Source organism: Vairimorpha necatrix, chromosome 7 (genome assembly GCF_036630325.1).
Source record: "Vairimorpha necatrix chromosome 7, complete sequence".
In the NCBI taxonomy this organism is placed as follows: Eukaryota; Fungi; Microsporidia; family Nosematidae; genus Vairimorpha; species Vairimorpha necatrix.
In genome coordinates, this window is record NC_088822.1 from 392,822 (window position 1) to 411,507 (window position 18,686).

Here is an 18,686-nt window from a genome sequence, read left to right on the forward strand (position 1 = left end):
CTGTGATATATGTCAATCAAAGAGAAATCTAGTAACTGGACCAGTTATCAGACCAATTGTAGCAAAGTATTTAAGGGAAAGATATGTTGCAGACTTTATTGATCTCCGGCTATATCACGAACTCAATGAAGGATATAAATGGTTATTGAATATTTTAGATTCTTTACCAAATTTTGCTGGACGGTACCACTATATGACAAATCAAGTATTAGTGTAGGGAATGCTTTTGAAACATTGTTTAGGACGTTTGGTTCTTGTTATATACTACATACTGATAACGGCAGAGAATTTGTAAATCAAACACTCGTCGATTTATGTCAGAAATATGAAATAAGACATGTAAGGGGAGAACTGGATGTCCATGGATACAAGGACAGATAGAACGATGCAATCAAGCAATAAAGTGGATGATTGCATCTACTCTCAGGACAAAAAATATTTTGTGGGCAACGGACCAAGGTACGAGCGAGTTACCTGGTCATAAATAATTTAAGATACTCTACTACGAGACGAAACCATTCCATTTAATGTTTGGTAGACCCATTAGGGACATAATGGACGAGTCTAGAATCACGGGCATTCTAGAATCGATTAATAGCGAAAATCACGAATAAGAGTGTGAGGACGAAGAACGCGCCGAAGAAATTCTATCAAATGTTCATGATTGCAATACCAATGAAGAAATACAGCAACTATATGCTCTTAATAGCACAATTCGTTTTTAAATCAAATTTATCATGATGCAGATAGAATTCATACACATACTGCTGCAGATAGAATGGTACATAGAAGAATGTGGAGAAATGATTTCTTAGAATTTAAAATTGTAGATAAAGTTTTATAAGACCTTACATTAACAACAACGTCAATACCAGAAGACATTCTCTTTATGAACATTTAGATGCCGAGGTCTATATTGTAACAGACATAATACAATTTAATAAAGTAAAATTATGCAAAGAAGATGATAATGATATTATAATAGAAGAAATAAGTACTAGAGATCTAAGGTTGCTTGGTAATGAATAAAGTACTAAAAATTTTGTTTATTTTATTTTTCTCCTTTTCTTCAATATCCCTCCCATTATTAAAAAAAAAGCAAAAATTTACCCGTAAAAAAATCGAGACAAAACTTTGTTTATCATTTAAGACGAACATTTATTTGTTCTTATTTTTTGGTTCGATCCTCACTGAAGAGATTTTTTTTAATTTTTTACCCCTTGCGTCCGCTCCGAACTGTGACAAATATTATTGGCATAGTTACTTACGCTTTAACCGAGCATTTATAATGCTTGAATATTTCTTTATCATCATATATATAAAAGAATTTTTATTTAATTTTTTACCCCTCTTTTTTGTGGTTTTGAAATTTTTAAACTATATATATTAGGCTTTCTATGTTATTTAAATATCAAATATAGATTTAAGGCGATAATTTAACTATTCTAAGTGTGTATGTTATTAGTTAATACTTTTTAATTTTAATTATTATTTTTGTTAAACTCGGTTCCAAAATATCGTCAGAATCGTTTTTTAGAATTTATTTGACCCTTCCACGAAAAATTGTAAAAACATTTGACCAACTATAATTTTGAATAAAAGTGTTAAAAATTGAGCTTTAGGAGTTTTCAAAATTATCTCATTGAGATTATTAAATGTTTTAAAACAACATAACTTCTTATATGTGTGTAAAAGGTATTTTTAAAAATCATGTTTTCTCCTTTTTAAAATTCATTATCCTTAAATGGAAACTTAACGAAAATTACTGATTAGGGACATATTGAAAAACTAAACATTTATATCCCGTTTTCAAAACGGGAAAGCATACGCTAGTCATATATATAAAAGAATTTTATTTAATTTTTTACCCCTCTTTTTTGTTGTTTTAAAAATTCTAAACTATGTATTTTGATCTTATTAAGTTATAAAAATAGTTTTTTTAGATTTAATGTTTCAATTTGATAATTGTAGATGCGTATACTATATGTTAATACTTTTTTGTTTTTTATAAATTTTTTGTAAAACTCAGTTCCAAAATATCGTCAGAATCGTTTTTTAGAATTTATTTAACCCTTCTACAGAAAATTGCAAAATATCTGACAAATAAAGATTTTGAATGTAAGTATCAAAAATTGAGCTTTAAGAATTCTCAAAATTATCGTAATGAGATTCATATGTGTTTTTAACTTACTTTTACGCTTTAGATGTTACTTAAAAGTGTATTTTAAAAAGTCAAAAATATACTTTTCAAATTCCTTCTTCGCGAAATGGAAATTCAAAAAAAAAGATAAAAGAGGTACTTATTTTAAAGCAAAATTTAAATATCCCGTTTTCAAAACGGGAAAGCATACGCTAGTATTTTTATAATATTTTAACCCCATCTTATGGAAGAAGGAAGCCAAATAAAACATTTCACTAACATGGCGACAATGACCAACGGTATAACAAATTTTCATGGTAACACAGACGAAGATATAGTTGTATGGCTAAGAGATCTTAGACTCATCACTAAATTAGCAGGTTTAGGTGATGAAGATTTGGTGCAACTTATAGTTATGAGCTGCGAGGAATAGCCCTTTCTTGTGCTTTGAATTAATGGAAAGCCGGCAATGGAAAATAAGCGGCGATGAATTTACAACCCTTCTTAAGAAACGTTTTGTCAAGTATAATGACACGGAATTTACACTATCAAAATTCCTTACTTCTCCTATGCCCTCATCAAGAGAGGAATTCTCAGAACTATTCAAGACTGGAACTTTTATTTTAAACAAAAATTTTATGAATGTATGAGCATTAATGCAGATACTCATTAGCAAGTGCCCAGATACGATTAAAGCCACTCTTTTTGAAACATCCGAAAAGGCAAGAGACTGGCAACATTTCTGCCAAAGAGCAGAAAGACTATCATGGATAGCGTACTCAGATAATTTACTGAACAGAGTTTCAACCACCTCCAAGAAAACGAACTTATAAACAACAAATAAATATAAAAGGTTCCAAAAACGAACGATATTTTGCAAGATTCATGGGACGGGGAATCATGACACAGAATTCTGTTTCACATTAAAAAATTAAAGAATATGGGTTGGATTGAACCACTAAATAAGGAAAGAGTTAACGTTTTGAAAGAAGACGAGCAAGAACTGGACCAAGATGATTCAATCTTAAAAATAAATCTGATTTTATTTGTTCAGTGAATTCATTAAGTCATGTATCAAACAAATTCTTTATATATGCGCAAATTGACAAAAAAAGAAGATTATGTATCATAGATACTGGAGCCGATGTCTCGATAATACATCGGGATATAGTTAGGCCTAATATAAAAGAATACATACATCAGAATACGATACGATCGGCTTGTGGAACAGATACGAAATTGAAAGCAAAGTTAAAAAACATTAAAATGGAAATCTTAGGATCCGAAATATACTTCTCTCCTCTTGTTACTGAAACAGAACCAAGATACATTATAGATGGGGCAGATGTGATAACGCAGCACCCAGGAATTTTAATTAAAGTACTAACAAACAAAAAACCCGTGTCGAAAAGAATTATAGAAAAGTTCCTAACTATTAATCAGGTAGAAGAAAACGAATTTTCAAAAAGCCAGGAAGAAATTTCGAAAAGATATCCTTTCTATTTAAAGAAGAAATTATTACAGAACAGACTTGTCAAGAAGGTAGACATATTATAGATGTTGGGGACAGTGAACCGATATACTGTAAATCATCACGAATTTCAATACACTATAATAAGGCAATTGACTCTGAAATAAATAAAAATCTTAAATTGGGCATTATCACTCAAAGTAAAAGTTTGTGGAACAGCAGAATAGTGCCAGTAACAAAATCTGATGGCACCTTGCGCATGTGTATAGACTACAGACCACTAAACAAGATCACTATAAAAGATAAATATCCTATGGCCAGGATAGACGAAATTCTTGATAAACTTAATAAGTCAAGTATATTTACATCATTAGATGCTACATCGGGATACTATCAATTAGAAGTCGATGAAAAGGATAGAGAAAAAACTGCATTTTCATAGAAAATAGGCCATTATGAATTCGTAAGAATGCCAATCGGACTTTGCAATGCTCCAGCAACTTTCTAAAAAACTATGGATAGAATAGTGAGAGAGTATTTGGGTGAATTTGTTATTACGTATTTAGATGATATCATCATTTATTCAGAGAACATCACGGAACATAAAAAGCATGTGGAACTCGTACTAAATATAATTAAAGAGGCCAACATAACACTTAACTTAAAAAAGTGTAAATTTTATAAGACTGAGCTCAAGATACTAGGAAACGTAATAACTGAAGGAAAAATAAAGCCAGAGCCACAAAAGATATAGACAATAAAAAAAATAGTCGATTCCTACTAATTTAAGGAAACTAAGATCTTTTTGGGGATTGATAAATTATTGTAGAGAATTTAAAAAACAATATGTTGAAAAATCGAGACCCTTTAATTTGTTAAAAGGAGATAGTAAAAAAAGCTGCAAGATGATAGAACACGATGATAATACGATTTAGCATTTGATCCATTAAAGAAAGAATTGACTGAAGAGACATCAAGAATACAGCCAGACCTTTCCAAAGAATTTATTTTAATACTCGAAGCATCTAATACAGGAATGGGAGCAATATTGGCATAAGTAGACGCAAATAGCAGAGAGAGGATGATATCAGCATACAGTAAAAGCTTAGACAAAGATCAGTTGAATTATTCTGTAACTGATAAAGAACTTTTGGCCGGTTTAAAAGGAATGGAAAACTATCGGCACTATCTTGTAGGGAAAGAATTTTATATTAAAAACCGACCATCGTGCGCTAGTTTATTTGTGGGAATGCAAGGACCCGACTACAAGATTACTTAGATGGGCTATGAAACTCCAAGAATATAAGTTTAAAGTCGAATACATAAAAGGTGAAGACAACGCTGACGACGGATATTTGAGAGTTTGTAGCGTACATAAAGCGAGCGAAGATGATATGAATATTACAGAAATTGAAAAACAGAATATCCTGAGTGAGTATCATTTGACATTAGGACATGGTTCAGCAAACAACATGAAAACGATAATAAAAGAAAGATATTGGTGGAAGGGAATTTATAGCGATATTGATAAATATTACAACAAATGTATAACATGCTTAAAAGCGGGTGGCTAGAAAGTTAAAACTAAAAACAAAGTCATTGAAACGAAGAAACCTAATATACTATGGGAAGTAGACCTAGTAGGAAGATTAAATGACAATTGAAAAACCAAATTTATAGTCATATGTGTAGACCACCATACTAAATGGATTGAGACAAAAATAATTAACCAGAAAACCTCCTTTGAAATTATAAAAGCACTTGAAGAATTTATGAGTAAGTCAATGAAAAGCCAGATAGAATATTATCAGATTGTGGTCTAGAATTTCCAAATACAAAGGTTTCAGCTTTGGCCCAAAGGGTCGGTATTAAATGGGACTTCTCGTCCCCATTCCATCATCAGACCACTGGTTCTTTCGAACGTGTAATCCAAACATTTATGAACAAGTTTAAAAAAGCTTAAAGATTTTGGAAAAAGACATTGGACAAAGCTGGTGGAGGTTGCAACTTTAGCCGTAAATTTATCTTACAACAGAGCTATTGGGACTTCATTATTCGTATATAAAAAAGGAAGATTGCCAGAATTGGATATAGACAACCCCCCCCCCCGAATCAACCTAGAGTTTTAATTTCAATGGATAATCGAAAAAAGACAAAGAAGATAATATTTGAAAAATATAGGCAACATATCATTAAAAGAAAAAAAAAGAACTAAAACATGTTTGTAAGGAAGGAGATGAGGTGGCCGTATTTCAACCTACTCAAAATAAAATGGAATCAAATTGGACATTAGGATTTAAAATATTGAAAAGACTTTCAGACGACGCATACCTAGTTTCAAATAAAAAGTCGGAACTCAGAATCAATAAAGCCCATTTAAAGGCTGTTATTAGAGGTGAGGGGATGTTGTAGTTACTGACGCTTTAACCGAGCATTTATAATACTTGGAAATTTCTTTATCTTTTTATAATATTTTAACCCCACATTATGGAAGAAGGAAGCCAAATAAAACATTTCACTAACAATTACATTATTCCAATGGCTCCCATTGTTTCGCATCAATTTACAGATTATGATTACTTATCTACAAACATGCGCTCTTTTATTGTGTCAAACTACTAGCGTCTTTAACCTCTACTTGTACAAAAAAAAAGTTCATGCTACCCTTATTTCTTATCTACCTATAAATTCTTCCGTATCAGTTACAAGCTCGGGTTAAAATATTTATATTATATTCTGCAGATAATTTAACAATTAATACCTTTATAGTATCTTTCTTAGCTTATTTAAAATTCTAAGCATTTTTTACACAATAACAATTTCTATAGTTAATATAATGTTCTTGCTTTATGAAAGTATTAAAATTTTTCTTCGTAAACAAGGAGTACGAAAAAAATCACGTTTTATATTCGGACATTAGCAGCTTCTGCGAGACAAGTAAACTATCCGATTCCCAATTTTTTTTGTGTGTCTGTTCTAGTTTTTATCTTTATAGTTTTGTAAACACCTTTCACATCCATGTCAAATAGATGAGAAAACTTTATTACAGGTAAATATCGTTTATTACATTTAAAGTAATGCTTTATCTTGTTACTTTATACATTTTTGAAAAAGCACTTGTGTGTGTTCTGTAAATTTTTTTCTGTAATATTTTTAGACTTTTCAATCATTATCTATTTTTTTAAGTTGTTTCATTGCTAATCGCTTCACTACTTTTGCTTTTATATATATAATACTTTGTCAAATATATTTATATGACATACATATAATCCTAGTTCTCGATGTTTTATGAAAATATTTTTTTTTTCATAGCAAGAACGACTATTTATTTCGTAAAATTTTTACATGGGTTGTCTTGAAATAAATATAGAAAGCGGTCCCATTTTTGGAAAAAACTAAATAAACGTATTTTTAATGGTGATTTATGGAAATATTCTTTTCCTCCAATAAATTAAACTATCAGTCTGTTGTTTAAATATAAACTTTACTTGATGATAATAATATGAACCACTCTCCGCGAGAAAAAATACAAAAACATATTTTTTTGAAATTTGTTATTATTTGATCTGTCATTACTCTTTAAGTGCTATGTCTAACACTTTTAACAAAATTTCGTAAATCTCTCTTTTAATTTTATAGAATTATCCAACATTTTTAGATTCATAATTGTAGAAATTCAATACATTAGGCATCACTACGTCAATTAAAAAATTTGAATATTAAGAATATTGCATTGGAAAGGCTTCTATAATCTAAAAATTTTTAGTATCTTGCTTAAATGAGAACTTATTTACAGTTTTTTCTATTTATAATTACTGCGGCCGATACATTAATAAATGAATTTTTGTTTATAATTATATATAATTTTAATTTTATATGACAATATACAATTATATATTGACAGACTGACAGTCGGGCAAAAATAATTAATTTTATGATGATAACGTGATTGATATAACAACGTTTAGAAATTAAATATAAATACATTTACGAATTTACAAGGACGTAAAGATAGACCAGTACATTTAAAATCCATTTTTCGCCTGCCATAACATATATTATTTGAATTTATTAGTAAATTTCGATTGGGGCTCAGTGATTGTGTATAATACATCTTAAATGTCATAAAATCTTGATTTATATTTAAATAGTTACTTCAAATAAGTGACAATTTAAACGTAAAATTAGACACAAGAACATGTGGCCAAATCATAGTAAATGATATCCTAGATAAAAAATGATATTGTTTATAAAGTAATTTTAATTTTTAATATATTTATTTTTTTTAATTATTTTTTTAAACTTCTTCTGCTAGTGTCTCAATAGTCTGAATATTGTCATTTGGCGTTTTATAAGTATTCGAATCTTTTATAAAAAACAATTCCTTAGAAAATAAGAACCCCATTTTTGATCTGTCATTTGTGCAATTATTCACATGTTCATTCTCTACACGAAACAATGCCCATACAAATCTCCTTATAATCTCTATCACAGTAAGTAAAAACTCGTTTTCTATATATTTCATTTCCAATAGTATCCAAGCATAACGACTAATTAAATTAAATAACGAACCAATTTTATAATAATATAACGGATAAATTTTTTTTGTTCTAAAAATTGTCCAATCTAAAAAGAAATCCCATAGGAGAGAAAAGGAAGAAGATGAAAAACAGAAAAAAATTTTCCATCTGTGATTGAGTTCATTATTATCCAAATTATACAAAGCATTAAAAATGCCGGCTAAAAATACTAGACAGTATTTAGACATATTTAACAAATGCGGAAATGATGATTTTGTTTCCATGTACCTATTAAAACATTGTAAAATTCTTACAGATGGCCAAATATTGTTTAGAAAGATAACAGAAAAATATGTTTTGGGAAGACCTAGTTCAAAACAAAGAGTTTTAAGACACGGAGTAAAACTTTGAAATACGTCAGCAAAGAAAAAATTTTTAAAATAGACTTTTCTGAAACCAGAAAAAAATGTTCCTATAAATACTGAAATGAAATATAATCTAGATTTGTACCATAATATATCAAATGGTAAAATTATAATAGAGATGGGTAAAAAGATTAGACCATAAATTAAGATATTAGGAATTTTTTCAATAAATAAAAAACAAGCAAGAAAAGTAATATTTAAAGTTATAGAAAGAAACAAAAGAAAATTCACAGGGGATAAATTTGAAATTACATCAAAATTAAAAATATGATTATAATTTATATTAAATTTTACAAATAATAATTCACATAATCCAAATAAAAATCCACCTAACTGGAGAAGTGCAATATTTGACGCTATTATTTTGACTTTTTGATTTTGATTAAGATCAGTTATACAAATTAAAAACAGTAAAATAGTTAAAGACACCCCTATAAAAAAAGTTATAAATGGATGTGGTTTATCTTTTTTCCCAATTCTTTTAAAAATATTTTGAGCTTGTAAATTGTCATCTAATACAAAAACTTTTTTATACACAAATCTAACATCTTTTTGCATTTTCTCAATTTTTTTAGATTTTCCAAAATGGGACTGATGTAGCTTTTTTAAAAAATCGCTACTAAATTCATCGCTGCCATTTTTAAACATGTATTTTCTTATTATATTTTTTAAACCCATATAATTTATATCTCTAAAACTCTTTACAGAATTAATAGCTTGGAGTAATTCATGAAAAGCTTTTTCTTTTTTTCTTTTTTCAAAAGGCGCGTTTATTATGAAACTATCAAAATTTAAAAATTTTTGTTTTTTTCTTTCTTTTTGTTCTTTTGATTTTGTTTTTTCTATAATATGAATATTTTCATAATCGCTTTCTTCGCCCCCAACACTCAAATCTTCATTTAAATTTACAATGCTGTTCGAAGTATTTGTTTTTGATTGCAAACTTAATTCCCTTAATTTATTCAATTTGTCTTCTTCTTCTTTAATTTTATCCATTTTTTCTCTAAGTTGTCTATGTTTTAATTTATTTTTAAAGTGTTTTTCTTCTAATTTATTGTCCGTTAATGTAACGGAAATAATTTTAAATAAAATTTTTCTTTGTTCATCTGTTTGATTTTCAATGTCGTTAAAAAAGTCCGTTATTTTTGTAAATTCGCTTTGTAGTAAACTTTTGAATTTATGTTTATCTTTTTTTAGATAATTTAAAAGTTTACTGTATTGTAAATAAAATTGTTCCCATCCTTGTAACTTATTTGATTTAAGTAACGTTGAGAACTTCATTTTATTTTTATGGGTGAATTATTTTAGTTTACAGTTATGGGTGAGTTATTTCATTTGGTCGATAAAAAGATACAAGAGGTTCAAAATGAAATTCAGAGATTGAAAAATAATATTAGTGACATGGTAGAGCAATATAATACTATTAATGTATTCAGTGAAGATATTAAGAATATTTTTACAAAAAAATAAATACTCCTTTTTTCTTTATAAAATTTGATTTTTTGAAAGTTAAACGTTTATTGAGTTTTGACATTTAACGTTAATGGCTTTTATTTTTTAAATCTCAAGCAAATTTCATTTTTTAAAAAAACCATATAATTGTAATTATATAGTATTATGATTGGAATTGCACGAAATAATTTTATGATCCACTAAGTATTCCATAAGACAAGCTCTTACTTTTATTTTATCTGTTCTTTTAATATTTTTAATAAATTCTCTTGATTTTATACCTGTAATTGCCAGATAAAGGTAATAAATAGAAAACAAAGACAATATAAACAGAAATAAATAACAAGTAAGTAGGAGAAAAGAGATAAAATAGAAGATAAATCTATATAAACTGTTATCAAGTTCGTATGTTAAATTATAAAGATAATTTACGAATAATGAAAAATAAGATATAATAAAAATATTTGTAAATAAATAAACATAAAACTCTCTGATATTATTTCTCGCTATACAAGTATCTAACCAGTAACAATGATGATCCATCTCGTGTACACAACAATTACAGTCATAACAATGACTTATACCTTTTATTTTATAAATATTACACTCTTCACAATATTTATAAGTTACTTGATCTCCAGATTTCTTAATAATGAGGACCCAATGACTCTCAATAAAATTTTTGAGCACTTCTATGCCATTTTCATAGCACACTTCTTCTTTAATATTCATATTTTTAATTTTTTTACAAATATATCCAGGATTAACTAATAACAAATTTATAAGTGATAAAAAATTTATATAGAGAACAATTAAGAAGACTAAATATTCATAAAAAGAGCTATAAACATGGATAAAATATAAAAATGAAGATACATACAATAATAAATGGATACACAATATTTTTAACCTCTTTTCTTTTTTATCATAACTCATTCTATATTCTTGGTATCAGTATTTTTTATAAAGAGCAATCGGGGCCAATAAAAACACTCTCCTTTTTAGAAAGCCGTCATATGAAAAATTTAAGGACGAAAAATATTGGTCAAAAAAAATTTAAGGAGAAGGATTTAAGCAAGAATTTTTGTAGAGATAGAAATTAGATGTCTCAATATGAATATTATCAAGTGACAATATTGTAAGATGAATTATTGTTAGCTTAGGAAACTTTGGCTATTGAGCACAATAGGGGATGCAAATCTGGGCCTGCCGAGTTAAAATTCTACCATAAAATGAAAAAAAAGGAGAAGCCGAAAAACACAATAATTTACAATCATTTATAATTATAAAACGCCAAAATAATAAAAAAAATATAAAGTTTGCGACTTATGTTACATTTTAAAAGCATATTTTTTTTTAGAGGAATTTAATTAGAATGTAACAATTTGAAAAAAGGCATATGTTGCAATGTTCTATAATTAATTACAATGCCTTTTATTAATCTTCAATTTTGTAATTCATATGAACTTTGGTTAATTTTTTATTGAACGTAGCTTGTAATAAGATAGGAAGTCAATATTTGAATTAAATTGATACAAGTTTAAAAAAACAAAAATTTTGTTCTTATGAAAACTTGCTATATAATTCGAGAGTATTTAAAATATGATTTACAGTATGTCAACCTAATTTATAGTTTTTACGTCTTTCCAGTGTCGACATATTTTATACTCACTAAGATCTAATAAAATGTAAAACTTTCATAATTTAATTTCATTTCTACTATTTTGTAGGTACATAATATTCCTTACTTTGTTTATTATTATTACAAAATTAGAGTTATGGATTTTGCTCTTTCGCAACTTTATTTACATATAGTTGTCCTATTAACAATTTAGTTATCGAGTAAGTATGTTTATTTTTATTTCGCAAGTGTTTTATGAAATGCCTGACTCATAACCCTTAAAATTGCTCGAGGTAAAGTCATCTCATTCAAATTCCCCAGAAAATTAAAATTAATTAAACATATTGACTTTTATCCTTATATTATGAATACAGAAATAGGCTACAATTTAATATCAAATCCTTTCATTTGATGACGACTTTAAATAAATACACGTTTTAAATATTACTTTACGTTTGAGTAAATGAGATACTAAAGAATTAATATTAAAAACTCATTTTCGTATATATTTATGTTTATCTTTTATATTCAAAAAAATTAATACGTCAAATTCTGATTAAAAATTGTACATTCTACGTTTTTAAATTGATTCTCTTACAAGCTAAGAATGTATAGTTGTCTGCGACAACCTAAACTTAGCATAATCTATTATCGAAATTTCTAATCATTGGCTTCAATGCATATTTAGGATGCTCGTAACATTGTGTTGATATATAAAGAACCCGGATTCGTAAACCTATAAACACTAAACTTTCTTAAAACTTAATGTATTAAATATTCTAGAACAATAAAATGTGCCTAGAGTTTGGATAGGTTATAGTTTGGAGCTTGTGTTCGTCTAGCATTATGATATTTACTTATAGGCAGAAACGCACCTTAAGCTGAACATACTAAGATTGATGCTTTAAAATGTACGTAATATACTATATAGAACATATAAGCAAAATTTAAGAGCACTCTGGAAACTCTTTAGTCAACTTAAGTTCTAGAGGAATAGAGCAAGGATGCTTCGTGGATACTATTCTACAGGATATCTAAACAAGCTGGCCAAACCTTGTAGATAGAATCGGTATACAATTCTTTATTTGCGGGGCTGATGTGTGAGATCTAGTTGATTGGAGACCGATGTGACAGTACGACGATGTCTCTCTTCGGGCCATTCAACCCATTTTCGATAATTTACTCTTTTGTGAGCACAACTAAACTCGACGTTGAAAATATGGCAGTCGATTTTTTGGCTCAGTTTTGTTTTTTTCTTTGCAAGCAAGAGGTAGAAACCCCTTTTATAAGGAAAGAGAGATTTGGGAGTAATCATAATCTAACTGATACTGAGAGATTATTACTCACCAAATCACATCTATATAACTTGCCTGCACAGCAAGCAAAGCCGCATTCATTGAACCTTGGCTTCAAAGTCCACTTTCCATTTATACCTCAAATCAAGTCCAGAATGGCCTCACAGCGGATATACTTAACGGGCATGGTTTTCTATAGCCCGAGAAGAGACATCATCGTACTAACTCAAATTCTCACAATAATCTGTATCCCACACACGGCTACTTATGCCGCCACATCACCAGTCCGGTATTTTTAATGTGCTGCGTTGATCACCAGTCTTCCATTAGTTTCGGCCACCGTGTTACAGAATTTTGTAAAATAGGTTCCACAAGATCTTCTATTGCCCCACTTCGTCTAGTCTCTTATGATCTCTAGGATCCCACTCTGGAGTGCAGCAGCAGGAGCTCCATATAGGCTTTACTCATCAGATACTTTTATGTATTTTGAAGTCACCACAAAGAGATGCTGTTTTTTTCAGCCTCGAGATGCGTTTCTACACTAGATGCTAATATATTTGTTGTTAGACACACACAAGGTTCATTGAATTAACTTAATTATTGTCGTGGTCATTATCAACATCTGAGTTGTTCCAACTGCATCATAGAAAGTAATAATAATTTTGGTGCCTATAGGATTTGAACCCAGCCATTGCTCAATGAAACATCGCTTTCGACCACTGAGCTATGGAGATTTGGGGCAGTTTTATGGATACGGTGGGCTTTCTGTAATGGCAAGTTGCTTGATGAAATTTTATAAATACGAATTTCACAATAACAGTCAAATAAGGATCACACTCCTAAGTTCTTTAGATCTCAATGTAATGGTTTTGCATTATTCTCGCTTGCAAGAAAGAATAGAAAGAATATTATTTGTGCACAACAATTATTGAATTCGAGAACATTGTCAGGGGAATGAATGTCATTCTAAAAAATTAAAATAAAAACAAAAAAAATAGAAACAAAGTGCAATACTGAATCAATTAAATGGATTTTTAACTGATCTACTAAGAAATGATTGTATGAATGTGCTTGTAATTTTTTTATTTTGTAGTTGAACTCTAAACTAGATCATGTGCTTAACTAAAAATTTTTTATGAAAATTTGTGTATTATAATCTAAAATTTCAAAATTTATACTGTAACGATAAAAAATAAGTTGCCGTAACCTCGAAAAAAAACATAAATTTTTTTTTATAAACATATTTGAAGTAAATAGAAGAAATTACTATAATAAATTATAGTAGCGATAGACGAGAGTAAAATTAGCAAATAATATCATCCAGAAAGGTTATGTATGGGGTGTTACGATATAGTAGAAATCAATAACGAGGATTTGTTAGAATGATGAAAAGAAACATTGACACTTCATATTGAACATACACACTTATGTATATTCTGATTTCTTTATCATTTGATGCATAGGAAGCATATATTACTCAAAAATCAAAAAAAAGACCGCAGAAGGACCATGAATGGTTGTGTTTCAAGACTTTGGGTAAATATGTGTATACAAACACTATTTAAAGAAAAAAAAGTCAAAAATGATTATAATCATGTATAGAACTCATTTTTCTATATAAATATCTGATTTTATTATTTAGTAAGAGGCGAAGCAAACAGCCTCAATAATTATTATAAAATTACGTGTCTGATTGTTTTAACTGGTATTTTATATTCATAGACAGTTTGTTGAATTTCCAAAGTAGTCTTTTTTCTTTCTAAAATCTAGAAATGGGGTATTCCTTAAAAATTTTTACCTTGTATTGTTTTTATAAAGTCTCTGAATTTTGATAAAAATTTGTACGCTATAAACAACATTTATTTTACTCTAAAATGATTAGCTTTGACGAATTACACCAATAAAAAATCGGGTACGCTTTGATTTTATTATTTAAAAGTTTGTTAGCAGTTTTTTTTAAAATTAAAGTTATCTACACCAATGTTTGTTTTAATTTGTCGCTGATAAATTAAAATAGCGAAATATATTGCAATTTGTTTTAAGTCAAATAATTCGGCTTAATATTTCAATTCCTTAAAAATATATTGATTTTCTAAAACTTTTATTTACAAATTTGAAACAATTTTTTCAAATATATACAAATAGTACGTTTCTCTAACTATTAAAAATGAACAGAATTACGGAATATAACTCGGAAGCTCAATTTATCAACATACCTGGAAACCATGCCGTGTATAGAAATAGTGCACATTCTCCAGTCGTATTCATGATTTATTTTATGCTTCACTTTCCGTTTTTTCTTTTTACCATTCTATTGTGGTATTTTTTTGTTTATGCTATAAAAGATGGACTTACACATAGAAGACCTATCCTAAAAAATTTTCCAACTGAAAAATACGTACCTAAGGATAAAACAGAAACGTGTTCTATATGCCTTGATGTCCTAGTTGAAAATGATGATATACGAATACTAAACTGTAAACATTTTTACCACTCAACGTGTATAGATTTGTGGCTTTACAAACATTTTTCTTGTCCAGTATGTAGACATAATGATTGTTGCAGAAATTTATAGCAAAAGTCGTTAATCTAAATTACAATTATATAAATTTTTTTTAAAATACAAACTTATGTTCATGTAGTTCTAAAACATAATTTTATTATTGATAAAATACATTTCATATTTTAAAAGTCAGTTGCATGTTTTTTATATTTTTGTTTTTGCGAACTTATGCCATGTAAAATACTCTCCTTTATTTTAAGACCTTCACTGCAGTAGAAAAAAATTATACTTTATTTTTTTCAAGTTGCAGTTATGTGTTAATTTATAATTTAGATCATATTATAAACATATACATTAAACATGCTTCTGTGGCGCAATGGTTAGCGCGTTCGGCTGTTAACCGAAAGGTTGAGAGTTCGAGTCTCTCCAGGAGCGTATTTTTAAAGTTTTATTCGGTTAGAAGAAATCATGTAGATGTTTTGTTTATGTCGGAATATTCGCCAAAATGATATTTTTCAAACCTGTTTTGATACAAATGAAGTTTATTGTTTTAAAATTTACTTACAATTTAAATTTTAAAAATTATTAAACTTTAACGTCGATTTAATTTTGTTTATTTTAAAACTGACGACCTTTGCATTGCCAATTACAAAAAATTTAAGTTATTGATATCACAAATTTATATTGCGTTGCGTATATTAAATATTGACTCAAAAATAATAATTAATTTGTTTATTTTAAGTCTAATTAGAGACAAAAAAAGGCCAAATAACACAAGCGTACATTATTATATGTTTATTCACTTATTTTAGCATATCTCTAACTGTCTACTCCTTTTTTTTTTGTTTCGAATTTTTTACAAATGAAACCTTCGAAATATTCGGTTTCTCATATATCAATTTTAAATAACAAAAATCAGTTTCTGTAAGATATTTGATCGCAAAGATATTACAATTCGGAAAGTGTCTTATACTATCAAAACAAAAGCTCTTAGACAATGTACACTTAAATGACATTTGTTAAATTTTCAATATACTCCCATATACTTTTAATTTTAGAGTATTTACGTTTTTGATATTATTTATGATATAATTTTTCATATAAATATCTTCAGAATATATATAAAATGTCTGTATAGGCCATAACGGACATATTGTAGACAAAAACACGGAGTTATAATTTTAACTTATAGTTTGAAACATTCTAACGGTTTTATGTAACATGTCGCGTCTTGATTTGTTAAGTGCACTCACTATTTTTTTTCTAACGATACGCGTTGCGCATCTAGTTATAAAGATCAAAAGTTTAACGAAGGCTGTATTATTTGCCTACTCCTACAGATTCCAAGTTTATTACATCTATAATTAAATCCATTTACATAGATATATATAGTAGAACTACTGTACATAACAAGATTACATGGATTTTTATTTGATCTTATTCAAGTACAACATTTGTCATATATATATGTGCTAATAATTCTAAGTATTTTCATTAAACGATCTTTAAAAAATCATAACGTAATTATAACAAAGAAGTATGTTCTTATTACTAGAAGATCCTTTTTAAAAAAAAATGAATTTGTCGTCAATTTGCTACAAAATGCAAGGAACGTATCATATTTAGTATAATAAGTTAGTTATTCTTGTAAATATTTCCTGATTATAATACATCAAAAACTATAGCAAGTATCGATACCTTTAGAGATATCAGGTTATCAAAGTCTAAATAAATACACAAAAAACATACTTGCCGAGGTCATACAGAGCTTTAAAAATCATTATAACATCATTGAAAAACAAAAATTTAAAATCATAGTTTTATTAATAAATCATCGTTTTTGTGTAAATATGAAAAAACAAGTTTATTATTAATGATTATCATTATATCATAAATCGTGTTATTGATTAAGAAGTATGTTTTTTAAATTTTTTAAGTCAGATAGTTTCATAATTAATGTTTGAATATATGACTTTGTTAAAATAATTGATCGAAATTTACATCTATATTCACTATCAAAATTGATTGCAGTATAAATAGTCATAAATACGACGTTTATAAAAATCTTTTTTTGATAATCAGATATCACTGTTATTCGTTGTAAACTAAACCAAAATCAGAAACAATGTTCAGCGGTAAAAATAAGAGTAATTAAACACATAGTACTATATTTTCTAGCCAACCATCATTATCATGTGAAAATTTACATGAATCAAAATATGAAAAATTTGTGCACATACTTAGTATCTTTTCATTACAAAGTTCTTTTCTGATTTTTTGGCATAAAGTTAGTCAGTAAAGTGACGATTATTAAGTATTATTTTTGATTTTGTTTTAGTCATTATTACGCATTATTGATAATTTTATTAGAAGATTATTTTCTATCATAATCTATTAAATGCTTTTTGTCGGCCAAAACATGATATATCGTCATTTTTACATATGACTTTGATATCAGTAAATTTTTTTTAAAAGTCGTGTATAATATTGAAAATGGCGCATAAATTAATGTTAGGTCAATTTTTTAGGATAAATAAGGCTTTTAGACTATATTAAATTTATTTTTTTTTATATTGTCAATTTTTTTGTTGTTTGTTTATAAAAACAATAAAAGTGTCAAATTAATCAAACAATACAATAAATTAATCAAATATTAACAACATTGTTTTTTATTATTATATTATTTCGAAGATTTCGAAATTTTAAGTAATGCTTCTACAGCAGCCATTGTGTCATCCTCGTCATCACTCATATTTTCTAAAGAGCTTGGTGTGTCATACGCCTTAAATGACTTAGAAAAATCAGAAATTCTATAATTATTTCCATTATACATTTGTTCTTTATAGTGTTTGTAATTATTGAAACCTTCATATGTTTGGTGTTTTTGAAATTGATTTATATAAAGCGGATCATATCCTACCAAGTGTGTCATTAAAAAAAGATCTTTTTTGGCTCTATTTCTATGCTTGAATGAATCGGTCTTAAATTCATGTGGTCTGTTTCTCTTATGTATTTTTAAATATAGACCACATGCGTTACATAAATAACTTCCATCGATACCTCGTCTCCACAAAGGCGTTATCTTTGTTCCACAGTTATTGCAACTATTTTTTTTGTTTTCATTATCTTCAGTATTATTTTTCATAATGGGCGGACTATTTACTATATATATAAAAAATATTTATTTTTTAAAACAAAGATTTATCTAATCACCAATAAATATGATACAGATATAAAATTAAATATTCATCAAATACGA

At 27.8% G+C, this 18,686-nt stretch overlaps 3 protein-coding genes and 1 non-coding gene across 4 annotated transcripts; 1 reads left to right on the forward strand and 3 right to left on the reverse strand.

Moving 5' to 3' along the window:
* Window positions 1–7,908: 7,908 nt before the first annotated feature.
* On the reverse strand, window positions 7,909–9,837 carry VNE69_07019 (xenotropic and polytropic retrovirus receptor 1-like protein; the record flags this gene model as incomplete). The annotated part of the gene is made up of 1 exon (XM_065474023.1): window positions 7,909–9,837. The coding sequence occupies one exon, from the start codon at window positions 9,835–9,837 to the stop codon at window positions 7,909–7,911; it is 1,929 nt and encodes a 642-aa protein (XP_065330095.1).
* A 324-nt stretch (window positions 9,838–10,161) lies between these two features.
* On the reverse strand, window positions 10,162–10,944 carry VNE69_07020 (palmitoyltransferase, carnitine acyltransferase; the record flags this gene model as incomplete). Its single annotated transcript, XM_065474024.1, has 1 exon — window positions 10,162–10,944. One exon carries the CDS (start codon window positions 10,942–10,944, stop codon window positions 10,162–10,164), a length of 783 nt encoding a protein of 260 aa, XP_065330096.1.
* Window positions 10,945–15,789: 4,845 nt separating this feature from the next.
* Window positions 15,790–15,862, forward strand: VNE69_07901. The gene has a single exon. It is a non-coding gene; the product is annotated as a tRNA-Asn (tRNA).
* A 2,245-nt stretch (window positions 15,863–18,107) lies between these two features.
* On the reverse strand, window positions 18,108–18,572 carry VNE69_07021 (GATA transcription factor; the record flags this gene model as incomplete). The annotated part of the gene is made up of 1 exon (XM_065474025.1): window positions 18,108–18,572. One exon carries the CDS (start codon window positions 18,570–18,572, stop codon window positions 18,108–18,110), a length of 465 nt encoding a protein of 154 aa, XP_065330097.1.
* Between the last annotated feature and the right edge of the window lie 114 nt (window positions 18,573–18,686).